General features: G+C 35.7%; 1 protein-coding gene across 3 annotated transcripts in view; it reads left to right on the forward strand.

Annotated features, from left to right (window-relative positions):
- The window catches only part of SEMA3E (semaphorin 3E), a 130,528-nt gene that overhangs the window by 60,931 nt on the left and 50,143 nt on the right, over positions 1-19,454 (forward strand). For all 3 annotated transcript variants that reach the window (XM_042815734.1, XM_042815736.1, XM_042815735.1), the window contains exons 2-4: positions 3,089-3,249; positions 9,863-9,922; positions 15,651-15,770. In XM_042815734.1, coding sequence (XP_042671668.1) covers positions 3,089-3,249; positions 9,863-9,922; positions 15,651-15,770 — 341 coding nt within the window. The remainder of the gene's footprint in view (positions 1-3,088; positions 3,250-9,862; positions 9,923-15,650; positions 15,771-19,454) is intronic.

A 19,454-nucleotide genomic window follows, 5' to 3' on the forward strand; every position in this document is an offset into this window, starting at 1 on the left:
TCTTTTTCTCTTGCTCTTTGACATAAGAACTTTATGGGGAAAGAGCTTTTTGCTACAGAAATCTATAGAATCTCAATAAATTGTTGTGCTTTTCTCGGCTATAATCTCAGCCAATCCTGTGAGAGGACCTGACCACTTGCTAGATCAGTTTATATATTTTATCCATTAACTGCTTAGTACAAAATGCATAGACCATTTTGAGCACTTGGGCCAGAACATCTTTCCTGGAAAAGTAATCTAACTGCTACATTATCACTTTCCTCCTGCTTACTCTGCCTGAGCCTGAAGATCTTTCTCTATGACTTCGATAGGAAATGGAGAAAGCATCCATCTTTCCCTATCTAGTAGCTAGTATTGGGATTTGTCCTCTTTATGGAAAGAGGAATATCTGGGTTTCAATGCATTTAGAGAAGGAATTTCTTAGGTAACAGATTTAGTCTCTAGAACATTTTTAAAGGATTAGGAAACATTACAATTCCGTAGCCAGATTTTCAAAGAAAATAGAAGAAATATCTGATCTTGTGAGTGTGTTAGATGTGCTCAGCATAATTGCAGCTACTAAATCCTAGGATTAGTTAGAAAAACATCATCTTTTTGGTTCATGTTCAAATTTAGGTATGATCAAGGAAAATGAACTGTTCAATTAAGGATGTGGGCATGACCAGAAGCCCAAGTCTCGTGAGCATAAGCTTCTTGAAAGTAACTGAGAGTAGACTTTAGGGAAAGCTGCTTTAAACTTAAGTATTTTGTTCCCAGTTTTGCTTTGACTTCAATGATTCCCTGAGAATCTCAACACTGCAAAATGCAGAGATCCACAGTCTATTATCTTGGTATTAAGTATGTTCTGTAACCTTTTATCATAGATATCCTACAAAGTCCACAAATCCTAGTACCCTTCAAAGGAGCTACTTAATACTAGTACATTGGTGTTTCGGTAACCAAATTTCTCCCCAGGTCTCTCTGCTTGTTTGTTTTCCAATCCTTTCCACATGTCACTTATTTTCTGGCCTCAACACACGCAGCAAAATCACACCAGTATAGCTTTGGTGGAGGCTTTGCTAGTAATAACTCTTTTTACAAGTTTGATCTTGAAAAGTGTTTAATTTTCTCAGTGTTCACTGAAGACAAATGTGCAGGTGTGGTTGGCAGGACTGTCTCTTATACAAGTAGTTACCAGTTTACACAGTCAGGTAGACGAATTCATAGTGCTTAGTACTCTTATTGAAAACAGGTGAGTGATCTCTCTGATCTACGTCAAGAAATTTTGTCTCAGTTATGAAAAATTTGCCTTCAAGATAGCATGAAAGTAAGCAGATGAAGATACTACAATGTACTTTTGTGGCTGGATATAGCTAGAATTTTGAAGTGTAATTGTCTGTTTGTTTGTTTGTTTCTGGACAAACTTGAAAACAAAATACATTGGATGTTTTACAAATGTTTAAAAAAATATTTTATTTGGGACTAATGGGCTATTTCCAGTTCTGATTTTAGTCCATTCCTAGTTTGATATCAAGCAAGAAATGTTCTGAAACAGCAGCCTGTTGGATTTACTTGGTGAGAGAAGCACCATCTACTCATTGCTGTGCAGTCTTGCACTAGGTGCATCACTGCCAAGAATGGTCTGTATATTAAGTTTAGACAAATAAAACTTACTTTTTCTGTTTTTTAAATCAGGACAGACACACTCACATGCCAAGTGTTTTGACCTCTCCAGTTTAAAAATATTACAGAAAGCTTAGATATTAAAAATGTTCTCCACATATTTTTAATTATTTTTGAAGATAGCTTAGGAAAAAAACCGGTTGTGAGGGTGCATGACTCCTTTAATAAAAATTTTATTATCTAGGGAACCACTTGAAGAAACTAGTTGCTTTTGACCTCTCCTGAACTGAACTTGGTCAACTACAACAAAACATATTTACTGAATTACTAAACTGCTTCATCACCACGTATATAAATAATAATTTAAAATGAAAATGAGTTGTGGAAATGTGTCTGTTGGATTGAATTCAGCTACTTAATGAATGCTAAATTTCTTATTAAAATGATAAAATTTATACTAATATAGCTATTGAATGATAAATTTATTCCAAGTAAGGATGGTTGTGAGGATAAACTGAAGGGAATTTGCTGACTTTTATCACGAGTGACTTTTGTTTCTTCTAAATAAAAAAATTCATCACAATATAGCCAAAGGAACCTAGTTCCTTTTCTTCACACCCAGCTTTGCTCTTTTTGAGGCAGTCCCAGGGCACTCTCTGTAATGAATTCTCTAGAGGTTTCCCAAAGCAATGATTGTCAGCCTCTCTGAACTGCAAGCCAGACTGTGCCCTGAATCATCTGCTCTCAAGAAGAATCTGGTTGCTTGCCTCTTTCATTCTTCTTGGGGCCTGATTCCAAGTTTCTACAACATTACACAGGGTGAATTTCACTTTCTCTGTGTGAGTTTAGCCGGGACCATAAACTGCTAAACCCCAGCTTGCCTTAACACTTTAGCATATTTCCTGACAAAATCAATAATCACTTGGAAAATTATGAATATGCATTTCACAGACTTTGTACACTTCTCACTGAATTTAGTGGCAATATTTTCCATGAACTAAGTTGAGATGGTGCCGGGGTTAAAAAAATCAATGGAATCCCCCCAAAAAACAAAAGCAGAACAATGTTGTGCATACAATATGCATACAGTTCAACGTGCCTGAGTGAAAAACAAGGAAAAAAATTTCAGTAATTTTTCAATTTGCATCTGTTCATTCCTTTCTTCACATTTACAGTTAATGTTCCAAGCAGTGTTTTTTCCTTTTCAGAAAATGTTTTTGAGAAAGCTTACTCTCTCCCATCCTCACCTTTTGATATATTGAGCACAATGATTATGATGTAAAGATTCATATGCAAGCCTCCTAGAGAGCTGGCTCATTTTGAAAATTGTTCCCAGGTGTTTTGTGTCTCTTTCTTACTCAAAGATTGTATGATTAGCATTTTAATGTCTCACAAATTCTTGTATAGTTCCCTAGGAGAATATGAAAATGAAGCCATGATGTTAAGCTCTTTGGTATTTATCACGCACACTCTGATTGCATTTCAGAGCTCTGGGACTTAAACAGGACGTCAGTCTTTCATAGCCCGTTTGGATATCTTGGTCTTCATATAATGCTCCTGGATGAGTATCAAGAGCGACTATTCGTGGGAGGAAGAGACCTCTTGTACTCTCTCAGTTTGGATCGAATCAGCAACAACTACCGAGAGGTGGAGTAAAAAGATGTTATATGTTCGTCATTTTGTGTTACAATGCATAGCATAGAATATCAGAGTTTGCATGACTGGAAATGAGATAATGGTGTTCTTGTAAACACTGACATTTTGTGCATGAACTTCAACGTCATGTTTGTCTGTAAGAAAATATATCAATTATCATTTCATTTCCAGGAACATCTCATATGGGTTGTTCTCAGTGAAGAGAGCTGGGAGACCCTGAAAGTTATTTCTCACTGTTTTTCAGCATGTTTACTAAAATTTAGAATATCACATAGCACTTTATACACACCTGGTGTCTACATCTCTGACATGTAACTAAGGAACGATCTTTCCCTTTTATTAGTGTAGTTTTTCTATAACAAAAAAACAAAAAAAAACAAAGCAAAATAAATAAATAAAAAAAAAACTATAACAAACAAAACAAAAAAAAAAAACCAAAAAAAAACAACAAAAAAAACCCACCAAAAACACAAAACACAAAAAACACCAAACATATACACCCTCCCTCTTCTCCCCTCATCCCCAAGAAAAGTACATAAACTATAACAAAAATCTTTTTGATTATTTTCTACCTCTAGAAAATTCTCTAGAAAATGCATCACTGGCTAAAAGCCAGTGCTGGTAAGTAGTGACTGAAAATTTCATTTGAAGCCTACTCAGAGATTTGTGGGAGAAGGGTGGTTCGTGTCATAATCATACCAGTGAGCTTGGTACATGATAGATACTGCAGCTGATTGGCAAACTAGCAACTGAAGTAAAGAGACTTGAGTACTTGTTGATGTGGGCTCTGGCTTCCTTCTGCACTTGGTAGATAGGACTGGAGGCATGTGGTGGTGAAATGAGGTTGTGGGACCACCACTCTTTCCACAGTCCTGCTGACTAAGAATAAAAGATGCTTTGAAATACTTCAGTTTTCCTGGTTTTTAAAATTTCTTCTTTGTTTTGATATATTTTCATTCATTCTCAAATGATTAAATGAATGAAAATGCAGGTAAATAAAGTACTCTAGAGAAAAAAGACTTTTGTTAATCTTTGTACTCCAATGATCACTAGGCTTGCGTATCAAATTCTTTTATTTTTCTCCTACTTGTAAGTGAATAACATATTAACATGCCAACACCCTGGTCAGCTTTGCACTAAGGGGCCGTTCTTATCTCCATTTGCTCCATGACTGCGAAAGGATATGTTTTATCCTTTTTATAAACAGTTTCAGCAAGGTAATCTTGCAAGGTAACGTAGAGAAATGGGAACACTCAGAGAGACTATCTGAGATTTTATCTAAATCAAATATATTAAAACAACATTTTTTAACTCCTCGCAGTGCACTACTACATATTGAGCTGTGTTCCTGCACAGTGAGGTATAAGTAAACTTCTTTTCCATTTGATAAAAATTATTAATATCCTGTGACATGATATGAAGACATTCAAGAAGCAGCTATTTTTATAAAATGAGCTTTTCTTTCCTCCTCTTCTTTCCCATCTGGTAGTAAAATCTGTATGGGGAAAGATGATAGGATAAATTTTTTTACACTTCTGTCCAACCACCATTCTCGCATCTGGATACACTCTTAAATTCGTTACACTATTTCTTGTTGTTTTTAGATAGAAGATCAGCTCTTTACTCTGAAACTGTATTGTCTGTCTTGAGATCTGTGCACAGGACATGACAAATTAATGGAAGCTCTGCATGCCTGATTTTATGATGTGCAAAAGACAAGACACTGAAATAAATGGAGCTTGACCTTACACATTTGGAAACATGACCTCACTGGATCTCAGCTGCCTTGTCATATTCCTTTTCTCTTTTCCCAAAGTTTACACAGCACAGATCTCATTCAGTAGTAGCTAGGAAAAATTTAAGTTTCCCACTGCGATATCAGGAAAAGTCTAGAAAGAAACATTTATGTTATATTAGTGCTTAATTAATGAGATATGCTAAGTAAAGTTCTTGGGAAAAAAAAAAAAAAAAGAGATATGTTGATTCATTATTATCAAAGTTTTATATTAAGCTTCCCTTAACTATGTGTTGGTTAGCCTTTGACCTTTTTTTCCAACTGAAGATTTTAGTTTACTTAATCTAAGATACCAGCTATAACCTAGCAAAAATATAAGAAGGAGGCAAGTTTCTGGGTTTTATTCTCTCTCTAGGATGCAAGACACTTATTTCAGATATTTGACATGTTTGGATAGACTTCATTGATCTTTTTTTTTTGCATTCTAGAAAGTAGTTGATGCGTTTTAATCCATTGGCATCATATTTTTTACAATTTATAATACAAACATGCACTCTAAAAACCAAACTAAACCCCACTCCCAGTCAGAAATATATCTCTTCTGCCACAAAATGACCCTGCAGTTCCTTAGATAGCAAGATTATTAGGAGTTCTCCAGAAGAAAACAAAATGCTGAGTGGACATAAAATGCCTTTTCTTTGAGAATTATCGTCTGCCAAAATAATCCAGCATTTCCAACAGACTCATCTTATATGAGATACGTATCCTATAAATCTGCATTTAATAAACAGATTTAAGTTTCTTAAGGTTCAGCACAGTTTAGCTGTCAGACATGAAGAACCACTCTGAAAGATAGATCAGAGGTTTCTTTTGGTATACTATTAATTGTTTGTGTATACACATACCAAAATTATATTAGGCACATATTGTTCAGAGCAGCATTAATACACATTAAAGAAAAGATGAGTGCAAATGGAAAATATTTCTCAGAGAAGAAAACTATTCCTGTTGCAGTGTCTGGGAAATCTGGAGTTCTGAGTAGGGATTTCAACCATGGCATAGTCCTTCTATGTATCTTAGTTCCTCACCTGTCATATTTCTTCCACCTACTTTGTATTTGTTTTTATTTGTATTTGTTTGCTTATGGTATTCAGAAATCTTGCTTACAGTGTTTAGTATGTCTTACCATTAGCATTTGAAACAAAGCTACTGTCTATGAAATGTGGATATTAGCATTTACAGAGAATTAAAGCCAGACAAGTACTTGAAACCATGTGTAAAGGCAAATCTTCAGAGTTCCCTCCACCTGACCTTTACTTTCTCTCCAGATATAATTTCTTTTCACACCACTTTTAGAATCAAACATTATACATATTTCAGATTTGATCCAAAGTATTTAAGTCTTGTAATGATAAACAAGCTGATAGAGAACTTATTTGATATCTGGTGCCAATTTTAAAAAGTAAATTTTATTGATGACCAGAGCAAGTATTTTCGACAGCAAATGAATCAATGCTGGTAGCTCATTGCGAGTGATCTAACAGCTCACAGAGAAGGATAACTGTTGATTCTACTTATTCTCATGTAGAAAGGAAATTATTCCCTATATGTCCAAAAACTCTTTACAGATAGCTGTTTATCATAGCTTCTTCAAAGCGTTCACAAAGGGCTTGCTATTAAGACAAGCATTCCTGCATAAGCTTGTGCAGACAGCTTTCAATGTGCAGTTTCTGGTCCATTATGAGATAACTTCAGATTAGGATTTATATAGACATTGCAAAATGCAATAAAATCTCCACAGTATATCATGCCTTTCTTACTCTCTGGTAGAACTAAGTGTATGAGCTAAGCTTCAGAGCTGGCTGAACAGAAGGCTGCAAGAGCAGACATTGCTTGCATCTCCTTTGAATATCACACAGGAAAATATACAAATGGAAATAAGAAGTACATGATTTAGCAGTGAACTTGATTATTCCCTGGAATTAATTCCCAAGAGTTAAGATGATATGTATGTCGATACAAATAACATCTACCACACAAAAAGTTATTTTTTTCAGAATTTGTATTTCAGACAAAAACAATCTGTGTGTTCATTAAGCACAATTTACTAATTCAAGACAATGACTGGAAGGTTGAATTGCTTAATTGCTCTGCAGTATTCTAGTGTTCAGTCTAGCTCAGACAGTAGTTCATTTTAGCTAACAGTGCTATGAAGTTCATATAGTTTCCTGAAATTAGCTTTCATTAGACATGCTATCTTGTTTTTTGAGACCAGTGACTGAACAGGAAAGCTGTTTGGAGATACTAATTAGGATTCCAGATCCAATTAAATTTTGGTTCCCCTCTGAATTTACTCAGTAGCTATCATTTGTACTGCCCTATGAATTTTTTTCTTTTTTTTTTTCCTTTTTTGTCTTTAAACATAGCTTTTTTTCCTTCAATACAATGCTAGAATTATACCATCCAGTTTTCAAGGATAATAGTTTTGTGGTGCAAGATGAGAAACTATCATTAAACAAGCAATTTAAAAATGTACTTCACAGTAGTCTGCAGTGGTGACAAGTTTTGAATAGTTATGTCCAAACCAAAGATCAAGTTTGCAGCCCTGTGAAATCTATGCTAGTATGATGCTATTCCAGTCTAGATGCACACAAAAATTTCCCAACACTTGATATCACCAGTTTGCCAAAAGATTTCAATCCTAGCAAAGAGCCAATTCAAAGTTAAGGTTGGTAGTTTTCATAACACTAAAGGATAAACATTAGGAAAACATACATGTGGCATGTTAAAGGCTACCATTACAGCTGGCTAATATCTGGATATCCATGTAGCACAAACATATCCCATTTATCCCAAAAAATGAAAAATGAAATAATTACACAAATATCCTTTAATATAATGTTACTGTCTTGAGCCGTTTACTGTCAATATCTTTGCAAATGATCATAGCAGACAGATTGAACAGCTTTTCTGTTTTCAGGATTAAAATAAATAAATTAGCTTTCTTCTGATTTTTTTTTTTTTTTTAATTTTCTATGACAGAAAATTCAGTTTCTTTTAGCCTGTAGTCTATAAGAATTTTGAAGAGATCAAAATCGTAATGCTTATTTGTATTGAGACTCATAAGTCTTGTAAGGAACTACTTTGGGCTATAAACATTGGTTTGGCTTAGACATAGATAAATGGCTGTAGGCATCCAAGATAGATTTCTACACCTCTTCTCACCTGCTGGAAAAGGTACAGAGATGATCCCTTATATTTATCCTTTCATTAGGCACCTTTAGCTACAACAAGCTATGATATGTATCCCAATAGGCAACGCAATGGCTGAGCCAACAACAGAAACAGGATTTCAATTGTAGAAGACAATGTGCAAGAGGCAGCTTTAGAAAGCAGATCCACAGTAGAAGTGGTAGATTCAGAGATATAGGATAGTTCCTGCTGCTCATGAGCCTTTTTGATGAGAGCAATTCACTCAGGAGTCAAAGCCCTTCACCTCTGCAAGAGGCACACATTCCCCACTTCTCTTCAGAATGTTACGGAACGAAATCTTGTTGCTTACTCTGCAGCCAGTTGTCAAACTTTCAGACAAGGGGTGAAAACTGAGTTATACCCTGGAGTTTTGCCTCTCCCTTAATTGTGCTTATGCATCTAATTCAGCACCCATTAAGTGGAGAATATGCATATAAAATATTTTTAATTTCACTGGGACTAAGTATCCGAATACAAATATAATCACCTACAAACAATATATATTATATTAGGTTACAGAGTCAAGTGTTTCATTCATGATGTGGTTTTTCAGTGTCTTCATTCCTAACGTTCTCTTGCATCACTGATAGAAAAAACCCAACACAAAATAAAATCAGTGGATGCTGCATTCTTGAAAGTATTCAAGGGCATACTGGACAGAGATTTGGGCAATTTGATTAATGGAAGGTGTTCCTGTCCATGCCAGGAGGATTGGAACTTGATACTATTTAAAGCCCTTTCCCTGCCAAAACATTCTATGATACGGTGATTTCAAGCACTTTCTAGCAGACTTCCACAATGTATCACAAATGCTTAGATTTTTGGGTGTCAGAATTACTTCAAGAAAGCTCGATTAATACAACTGAACAAAAAAGTTTAAGAGAAGAAGGAATTAATTTAGAACAACAACAGTAACACTACTGACAAAAATGTCTTATTGCTGAGACAATTTTTCACACTTACTTGATTTCAGCCAAGCCAGATATCACTGAAGTGAACTTTTTTTTTTTACTTTTAAAAATTCTAAGAAATAATCATTCCAGTCTGCTCAGTCATTGTTTAACATTGTTTTGATCCAAACACATTATGCATTTGTAATGAAAAATAAATTTTATACAATAGATAACTGAAAAAAAATTCTACTTGCATAATTTGGCATTCAGCAATAGACTCTGAAGAGCTGATCTTACTCCTAGAAGGCAAATAAGGACCTTCTATAAGCCAGTTTCTTTTCTAAGTGCCACTTAAAGCAGAAAATCAGTAGTTCAAAATTAATTCTTTATGGGAAATTGTTGGAAGTCTCTGATGATTTATCAACATTTCTACTGAAGTTATATAAATTGTCTAATATATTTTGTTTATGTTCTGTTTACTAGTATTAATTTAGCTGAGTTAGCCCAAGCAAAACTTTCATGATACAAAATATCTATTACATTATTGTACACTTATGTAGATGTTTAGAGGGTAATTATTTGGCTTGAAATCAAAATGTAATAGAAGCTCGATTAAATGTAATAACATACAATAAAAGAGTCTCATATGAAAAACAGTGGAAAAATTTTAACATCAGACTACAAATTGTACTACTTTCTATTTTTATTTGTTTTCTTTTTTTAGATCCATTGGCCTAGTACACCTCTTCAAGCAGAAGAATGCATAATTAAAGGAAGAGATGCTGTAAGTATCATCTAATATAAGTCAAATATACTTTAATTATAGCTTCTGCTGATCCAAAACAAGGACTCAGGAATGTCTAACTTTCAGACAGATCAAAACAGAGACATAATTGTGTGTAGATGCTTAAAATTGTGTAACAACCAAGAATATACTAAATTATTAGTTTAATTGCTTTTCAAAGCAGCTCATAAAAAGGCAATGAACATTTTGATCATTTGAGCTTTCTCCTAATGTTTTTTTCTAATGATATCAAGGAAGATACCTTAGTAATTCCCTTCTCCCAATTCTTTTTCTCTTTTTTTTCATACACATAGATTACCTTCTGTGTTTAAACTTTTTCACATTCCAAATCATTTTTAAAATTTAGAATCTCTAGAATACATTAAAAAAGTAACAAAATTATCAGTAGTTATAAAGTGTACTTTTGCTCCGCAGGCTTTTCTGACATACCAATATAAATATTGTATTTTAATGAACCCAGAAGCTCTACTGTTCCTGTGATTCAATGCTTAAACTTTAATCATTTCCCAGAAAAAGACATGAAAGCTCACCAATACACAGAGTCTGGTATCATTTACACCACAGGATGAAAGTTCTTCTGGATGGAAGCTCTTTATAATTTTGCAGTGCACCAAGCTCATTATCTGCAACTCATAAAAACAAAGCGCATAAGACACCTAGTAAATCTCACAGCTGCAAGAGCTCACACCAATTTGATAATGACGATAGTTTTACAGCAACAGTGATAGAAACATCAATGGGCAAAATGCTTTCCACAAAAGCACAGCAAACAAACAGCCTTGATGATAACCACCACATATTCAGAGTGAAGTCTAGGAAGCAATATAATTTTTTCTTGAAATGTCCACATCAACAGAATGGGCGAATCAGATGGAAAATAGTATAAAAATAATAAAAAAAAAACAGCATAGTACATTACTCCTCACACTATCCTGGCTTAGAACTGATCGTTTTGTACTTATATTAGTAGTTCATTGCATTTTTCTGGATGTTTTTGGAGCCTTGAGATTTTCAGGTGCCTTTGGTTGAATATAGTGATTTTCTATATTGTCTTGAGTTCATGGTCATATTAAATGAATCAAAAACAGAAATTGTTTCAGTTTTATTTAATATGATCCCTAGCCATAAGTTGTTACTACTGTTAGAACCCTGCCACCTTTCCTTCAACACTACACGTTAGATGTATTTTCTTATATTTCGAAAATATTATTTGGGTTAAATAAACACAGAAATAGTTATGGGTGTTCCAATGGAATGTAAAGTTTTCCCCCTCAGACTTGTGAGATTCCCTAAAATTTGAGATCTTTTAAAATCCAGTCTGCTAGTGTACCTTCAAATATGCACTGGAATGAATGTGATAGTTTAAAAAATTAACAAGTTTCCCATATTTCCCATGTAATGTGGAAGTCAGGTGCCCTGATTTTTAAAAGGAAAAGAACAGAATTAACAAAAACAAAAGTGAAACAAAACAAAACAAAACCAAAAACAAACAAACAAAACAAAAAAAAAACAAGACTCCAGAATACATTAAAATTGTAAAATCCATTAAAATTGTGAAAGCTGTAAATATTTTAATACCAAACAATATCAATTTATATTCTGATTCCCGTGTGACTCCTAATTTATGTGTGGGACAACTGAATGGGTGCAGCTAATTAATTCCAGGGAATGCTTAGTAATTTTCATTAGCATGCTCAGTAGTTAGTGTATTGCTCAACCTGAAAAGAAGCTACATTGAACAAAACATTTTCTATTATTTGCCTTTTCATCTTCCTTTTTTTTTTTTTTAATAACCATAAATGAATAAATGAATATTGGCTTAATGGCATTATAACTTAAAATCGACAGTTTGACATTTGTAAGTTTAGAATTCTATTTTTCACAATATAAAGTCTCTGAGAAAAAAAACAAAAAAAAAAAACCAAAAAAACAAAAAACAACTCATCAATTATCATTCAAAGACCTCTTATTTATTTCCATGCTATTTCCTTCTTTATTTTCCTTTGCAAAATATCTGGTACTGTGCAAATAATATTATGCAAGACTGATATGTAATAAGCATTTCAGTGCTGAGAAACTTTATACATTCTTTAGTAGCCATACTGAAGTTAAACAACAGGACAATTTGATAAGCTTTTACAACCTGTATAAGGTTATCAGTAGATATTGTAGCAGTAAAACTTCAAGTACTGTAGTCATAAATACAGTTTCAGAAAACTTTCATCCAGCGTGCCAGGAAACACACCTGTTGGCCTGTAGTGTGAGAGCTTTTGATCCTTTCAGTTAGTTTATCAGCACTGGAAATCATTCAGAAATAAAAATCAAATTCTGTTGTTACGACTAACTTTCACACCGAGAAACTTCAGATTAATAAAATTCCACTGATCTAATAATGCATCTAAGAAGTCTCCTAAAGATAACCAGAATATTTAATTGTTTAAATAGGAAGTAGGAAGATGACTTATTTTAATGTTCTCCTGCGTGATGCATCTCTTCCTTTTTACGTGTATAGGATATTATCAGAGGGGCCAGCAGCAAAAACTATTTGTCTGATGGTTCCCAGAATAGCACCTTTTCCAACTTGTATATAATTTTGATAAAGCCTAGCCATTTGGAATTAGTTTTTCTATATTTGGTGTCTCTCTTATTCTGTTTTTTAGCTGCAGAAAATGTCAGGCATTTCTATGAAGACACGTATAAAAAAAAATAACCCATGAAGAGAGAAAAATAATCCTAAGATCTCTCTCCTTCTAAAGCTCTTTTGAGACAAAGATGAAGAGATATGTGGATAACAAAAGGAAACCATGGATAAAAAAGCACAACAGCATAGAGGCAGAACAGAGGGCTATGAGTCAGGAAGGTCATACTTTGGCAGGGAGGGAAGACAGAGGGAAGAGCATCAGTGCCAAGTGAAGCACCTATTTAAAAATTACTAAGCATCCTTTTTGTTGCCATTCCACTGCTGCTGGTTAGAAAACATTTGTGAAGCACAAGTGAAATGGGTATTTCTGTCTTTGAGTACTAACTGATGTATAGATTATGTCATCCCACTGATCTGAACTCATTTATTTCTCTATCAACTGACATTTAGGGCTTTTTTTCAGTGGGTCTAAAAATCCTGACCAGGTGAGAGACCACATAGAAAAAGACTTAAAAAAAAAAAAAAAAGTTTCCAGAAACTTATGATATTAAACAATTTTTATTTGTCCTCTGCATATACATATTTAATTATACAACAGGTTACACACCTGTGTAGGTTTCCTGCTTCTTTCAAAGATTCAGTGAATGACAGGTTGGAAGGGAACTCTGAAAGACAGCTGATCCACCCCACCCTGGTCAAGCAGGCACACATAAAAAAGTAGCTGGTGCACAGATGCCCAGTCTCCTACCAGAATCAGGTCCTACGAATGTGAGGCTCCTATCTGTCTGCAGAAAGCCTCACCTATTCATTCTAATTTTTCATGTCGCCTAGAGAATGAATGAGTGATAATGTCAGCTACCCCTGTCTTCCCTTTAATCTTAACCCATAAACTCTCAGTTGGCTCCTCATCCATCTCCAAGCAGAACTCAATGCGCTCTAAATGCTCTCTCACATAAAGGACAACACCCCTTTATCTCACCTCCTGCAACAGACCCCCTTTCTATCCTCCTCCAAAAGCCTGCATCCTCCCATTGCAATGGTCCCTCCAGCCATCCAACAAAATCTCCATGATCGCAGGAACATCATACTATTGCAACTGCATGCACATCCCTAACATCATCTTTATTGTTCATACTGCATGCATTATCATACAGGAGTGGAGAGGCACTCCAGCATGCTGGGTTTCTCCCCAATGGTTCTTGGTAGATACTTCCTTGCTTACAGAATCACAGAATCACAGAATGGTAGGGGTTGGAAGGGACCTCCAGAGATCATCGAGTCCAACCCCCCTGCCAAAGCAGGTTCCCTACACCAGGTCGCACAGGTAGGCATCCAGGCAGGTCTTGAACATCTCCAGAGAAGGAGACTCCACCACCTCCCTGGGCAGCCTGTTCCAGTGCTCCGTCACCCTCACTGTAAAGAAGTTCTTGCGCATGTTTGTGCGGAACTGACATTCAAGTGCGGAACTTGCATTCAAGTGCTGAAGGTGACTCCTTTTTGTTGATATTGTGTTGCAATTCCTGTCACATCACTATATGCCCATGTTCATTGACCTTGTCCATCACTCACTTGCAGGGTTGCTAGTAACTCTCTTTTCCCCATTATTTCATTTTAAACCTTTATGTTTGAGTCCAACATCCTATTGGCAAAAATAACTCTCAATTGCCATGACATATCCTCTCACTTAAAGGCTAAGTAGAAACATATTACAAAGGATAGTTTTTCCATATGAGGTTTTATTTTATTTTATGTTTTTTGCTCTTTTTGTTTCATAAATTTAAACACTTGCATTGAATGATGCAAAGGACTGAAGAAAAAAAAAAAAAGGCAGATTCTTAGTTTTGTATCTAATGTAGCTACACAAATTCTTCCCATGGCTCCACTATAAAGTTATTCTTTGGGACATTAACCTCTTGCAGATGGACATTAAAACCCAAGATTTTTCTCATATAGCCTGAAAACTGAAGAAGAGAAAAGTTTCCACAATGAAATTCCTCCACTCTCTTTTACAAAATAATTTTAGGATAGACTTATTTGCTTTTTGGAGATATGTGAGCTTCTTTATTGACTACTGAAAGAGTCTAAAAGAAAAGCAAAGGTTAGAACAAAAAACTTCAGAATGGCTACAGTTAGATGAGATTAATCTCATTACAATTGCCTTAAACTTGGTATTAACATCTTAAAACCCATGGTCTGAGTAATAGAAAGATCACACAACGAAAGAAAATGAATAGAATTTTTTCTTCACACACAGAAAATACTACATAATGATAAAAACCCTGATAAACCAAGTCAGTGGAGCCCCAAAATAAATAATTTTATTCAGTCTCTGCTTCTAGTTCAGCAAAGGAATTGTAATGACCCCACAACTCAAAACAATGCTTGTAAGTTTGTTAATTGTAATATTTATGAAGCTGCAAATACACTAATGAGTCCCAGGGTATTGCATTCAGGAAACTGAATAATTTCTTCTTCAAAGGAAGACTTGAATGGTGGAACTTAAAAAAGCATGAGGCTACACAATATAAAAAGTATTGATTAGCAATGCATTACACAAACATACACACAAATGCAGTAGTCTTATGGAAAAATAAAATAAAAGTGTTACTTCCTTGAAAAAAAGTTCATTTAACTTGATGAATAAGCCATTTGTTGACTGTTCATATATCCTGCTCTCATTTTAATACATACTGCATATAATAAAAGCTAATGCAACAAATATCTAGATTTGTGAAATGTATCCAAGGTTGAAGAAGTGCAAAATATGTTTTATAATTTAATCACTCCTCACTAGTTAAGTGCCTATAGTAAATTGTGATAAATCAGAGCTCTAAACTTCCTTTTAAACATGTCGTAAATGTCCATTCATGGATTTGGTGAGACTGAAGTAGTAGTATAAAGTAGGAGAACTAAAATTTTATAAATAACAGAAAAGAAATTCTCAGTATGAAGAGCATCATCTGATACCTAAGATATTAAAAAAAAAAAAAAAAAAGTTATTTTATTTTTTATCATTTTTAATGGAAATGCTAAGATTTTCCTATGTTTACACTTTATGTGAACTAGGATGAATGTGCTAATTACATCCGTGTCCTTCACCGATACAATAGAACACATCTTCTGGCCTGTGGAACAGGAGCTTTTGATCCAGTTTGTACCTTTGTAAGAGTAGGACATCCATCAGAGGTAAGAAATTTGTTTTACAGTAATGATTCTTCTTGCCTATATTACAGCAAAGCCTCTATGGTTAAAAATAAATATTTAAATTGAAGTGCTGGGAGTTTTCGTACAAATCATATAGGAGATATTTTCCCTAATGAAATGTGATAGTTGTCCAAAATTGAGAATAGGAGAATTAATTAATGATTTATATAGTTGTATTTTGGAGAATTAGGCAAAGAACTTCAAGTCAATATTTTTGTTTTAGGAAATAATGTACTGCATTGCACATACTTAGTTGCATGGAATGTGGAAAAGCTTAATTGTTTTTTTATTGATTTCAGCTTCTTATTGTTGATCATATTCACAGAATCACAGAATTGTAGGAATTCAAGTATATGTTAGCTCCTTGATGACAATTTTTACTGTTTGAACTGTTTGAAATCTAGATTAGACTAGCATTAAAGAATCACTAAATACACCAATCTCTCATTTTAAGTATACTTAGACAGTTAACCTAGTCCAGGTTATACCAATAAACTATGTATTACTGCATGGACATATAAATGCTGACTGACTGATCTTGCTTACATCCTGCTCCTATGTATAGTCTAAAGAACCTCTGGAATTAATGAGTATAGCCTGAAATCCAATAAATAAATAAATAAATAAATAAATAAATAAATAAGGGAAGCCGCCTTGAGGGACGGAATTTCTCCACATTTAATAAGGTTGGAACTCTGAGTAAAGGTATATATTATACTCCTAGGTGTGGACCTTGGAAATCCAGATGGAATTATTAAAATTGAAATTCAATTTTGAAATTGTTCACTTAAAACTATCCCTTACATATACCTAGTAATGCTGAAGAAATTGTTTATTCTACTATAAGGTAAAAAAAAACAAATGGTAGGGAATCCCATTGTTTATGAAAAAATCAGTTGATTTGTATCTCAGTACAAAAAAGACAGGGATCTCTTGGAAAGAGTCCAGTGGAGGGCCACAAAGATGGTGAAGGGCCTGGAGCATCTCTCCTATGAAGAAAGGTTGAGTGAACTGGGTCTGTTCAGCCTTGAGAAAAGAAGACTGAGAGGGGACCTGATCCAGGTCTATAAATATCTGAGGTGTGGGGGACAGAATGGCGAGGCCAGACTGTTCTCAGTGGTGAGTAGAGACAAGACAAGGGGAAACAGCTGGAAACTGCAGCATAGGAAGTTCTGCACAAATGTGCGCAAGAACTTCTTTACAGTGAGGTGCTTATCCTGATGGATAAGCAATTGGTTGAAAGGCCGCAGACAGAGGGTGGTGGTCAATGGCTCTATGTCCAGGTGGAGGCCGGTAACAAGTGGTGTCCCCCAAGGGTCTGTCTTGGGACCGGTGCTCTTTAACATCTTTATTAATGACATCAATGAGGGAATTGTGCACCCTCAGCAAGTTTGCTGACGATACCAAGCTGAGTGGTACGGTTGATACGGTGGAAGGAAGGGATGCCATTCAGAGGGACCTCGACAGGCTGGAGGGCTGGGCTCGGGTGAACCTAATGAGGTTCAACACGGCAAAGTGCAAGGTTTTGCATTTGGGCCGGAGGAACCCCAGGCACCCGTACAGGCTGGGAGGAGTGGTCCTTGAGAGCAGCTCGGCAGAGAAGGACCTAGGGGTCCTGATGGACGAGAGACTGAACATGAGCCAGCAGTGCGCTCTGGCAGCTCGAAAGGCAAATGGGATCCTGGGCTCCATCAGGAGAGAGGTGGTCAGCAGGGACAGGGAGGTGATTGTCCCTCTCTACTCGGCTCTTGTGAGGCCCCATCTGGAGTACTGTGTCCAGGTGTGGAGCCCTCAGTATAAGAAAGAGATTTTGGAAAGGGTCCAGAGGAGGGCGACTAAGATGATCAGGGGGCTGGAGCACCTCCCCTATGAGGACAGGCTGAGGGAGTTGGGCTTGTTCAGCCTGGAGAAGAGAAGGCTGCGGGGTGACCTCATTGCAGCCTATCAATACCTGAAGGGAACCTACACCCACGAGGGGAGTAAACTCTTCAAGAGGGCTGATAACATCAGGACTAGGGGAAATGGATCCAAGTTGAGGGAGGGAAGATTTAGGTTGGATGTTAGGGGGAAGTTCTTTACAAGGAGAGTGGTCAGGCCCTGGAACGGGCTGCCCAGAGAGGTTGTGGATGCCCCGTCCTTGGATGTGTTCAAGGCCAGGTTGGACGGGGTCCTGGGCAACCTGATCTGAATGTGTGTGTTTGGTGGCCCTGCTAGGCAGGGGGGTTGGAACTACATGATCCTTGAAGTCCCTTCCAACCTGGGTGATTCTGTGATTCTGTGATTCTGTATTCTGTGATTCTGTGATTCTGTGATTCTGTGACGGAGCACTGGAACAGGCTGCCCAGGGAGGTGGTGGAGTCTCCTTCTCTGGAGATGTTCAAGACCTGCCTGGATGCCTACCTGTGCGACCTGGTGTAGGGAACCTGCTTTGGCAGGGGGGTTGGACTCGATGATCTCTGGAGGTCCCTTCCAACCCCTACAATTCTGTGATTCTGTGATTCTTTGATTCTGTGATTCTGTGATCTATTAAAAATGGAAATGAAAATGCAATATATTTAAAGTTTTATGCAGATGAACCCACACAAATTGGAAAAAGTCTGCTGTATCCTAAAAAATTAAAGATTGGATTCGAATTATGCTGTATAAGTTTATGATCTGCCTACCTTCATTTGAAACTGCACTATATTTTTTTGTTGTTATTGATGGTGACGATGTTTTTTTACTATTGTTTCTTGCCAAACTTTTATCTTGTTTTGTGTGATTTCCTGTATTTAAGTATGCAACTACAAAGTGAATGTTATTCCAGTCCACCCCAATCCAACCTACTCCTAGCTATTCTATATCAGAATTACTCAGTTTCAGCTTAAGTTCTCCAAACAACCAGGTTTTATTCTGTCTTTTACATCACACTTAAATTGTCATTCCATATTTAGCTAACAGTTTTGTACCCAGTAAGTCATAGAAGATATATTTCATACTTTTCTCATACCTGCAGTATTGTTTATTGATGTACTGGTCAGGATCATCAACAGGAAAACAAAGGATAGATGGTAGAGCTCATTTAAAATGTGCAGTTGACTCAAATAAATATTAATCACAAGTATGATTTTTTTTTAATGAACTCTACTCCTTATATGATAATAAAGTATTTCCTTCGGATACATATACAATTTTTAATAATTCTGAGTAAAGAAGCATACATTTGAAAAAATGAAACTGAAGCAACACACAGCACCAGAAATAAGAATCCAATCTATGCCATGCATCATCATCTTCTGTTAAAATCAACAGCGTTCATTAGTTCAAAACCCTTAACAGGACTTATTTTTGAAACTATCAGACACTGTCTTCTAAAATTCTGGAACTAAACTATCAGCAATTTTAAAGCAAAGAAATTTTTGCATGTCTTTACCACTATTATGAACCTTGTGTCAGGCTTCCTGAGATAGTTTAAAAGAAGCAGTGTCTATTTATTTAGGAACTTCACTTAATCAACAAGCCAATAAAAATAGAAACAAACAAACAAACAAAAACACAAAAAAAATGAAAACCAAAGTTTTTATATAAGAATGTGTGGTTCACGATTCCCCCCCTTACACATCACTGTCTTTTCTTTCCTTCTTTTTAGTTGATTATTTTCACATGTAAAATTGAAGTTCTAAAATT

The sequence above is a fragment of the Centrocercus urophasianus genome, unplaced genomic scaffold, assembly GCF_019232065.1.
Source record: "Centrocercus urophasianus isolate 14NV4802_14NV808 unplaced genomic scaffold, USGS_Curo_1.0 seq_15, whole genome shotgun sequence".
NCBI lineage: Eukaryota > Metazoa > Chordata > Aves > Galliformes > Phasianidae > Centrocercus > Centrocercus urophasianus.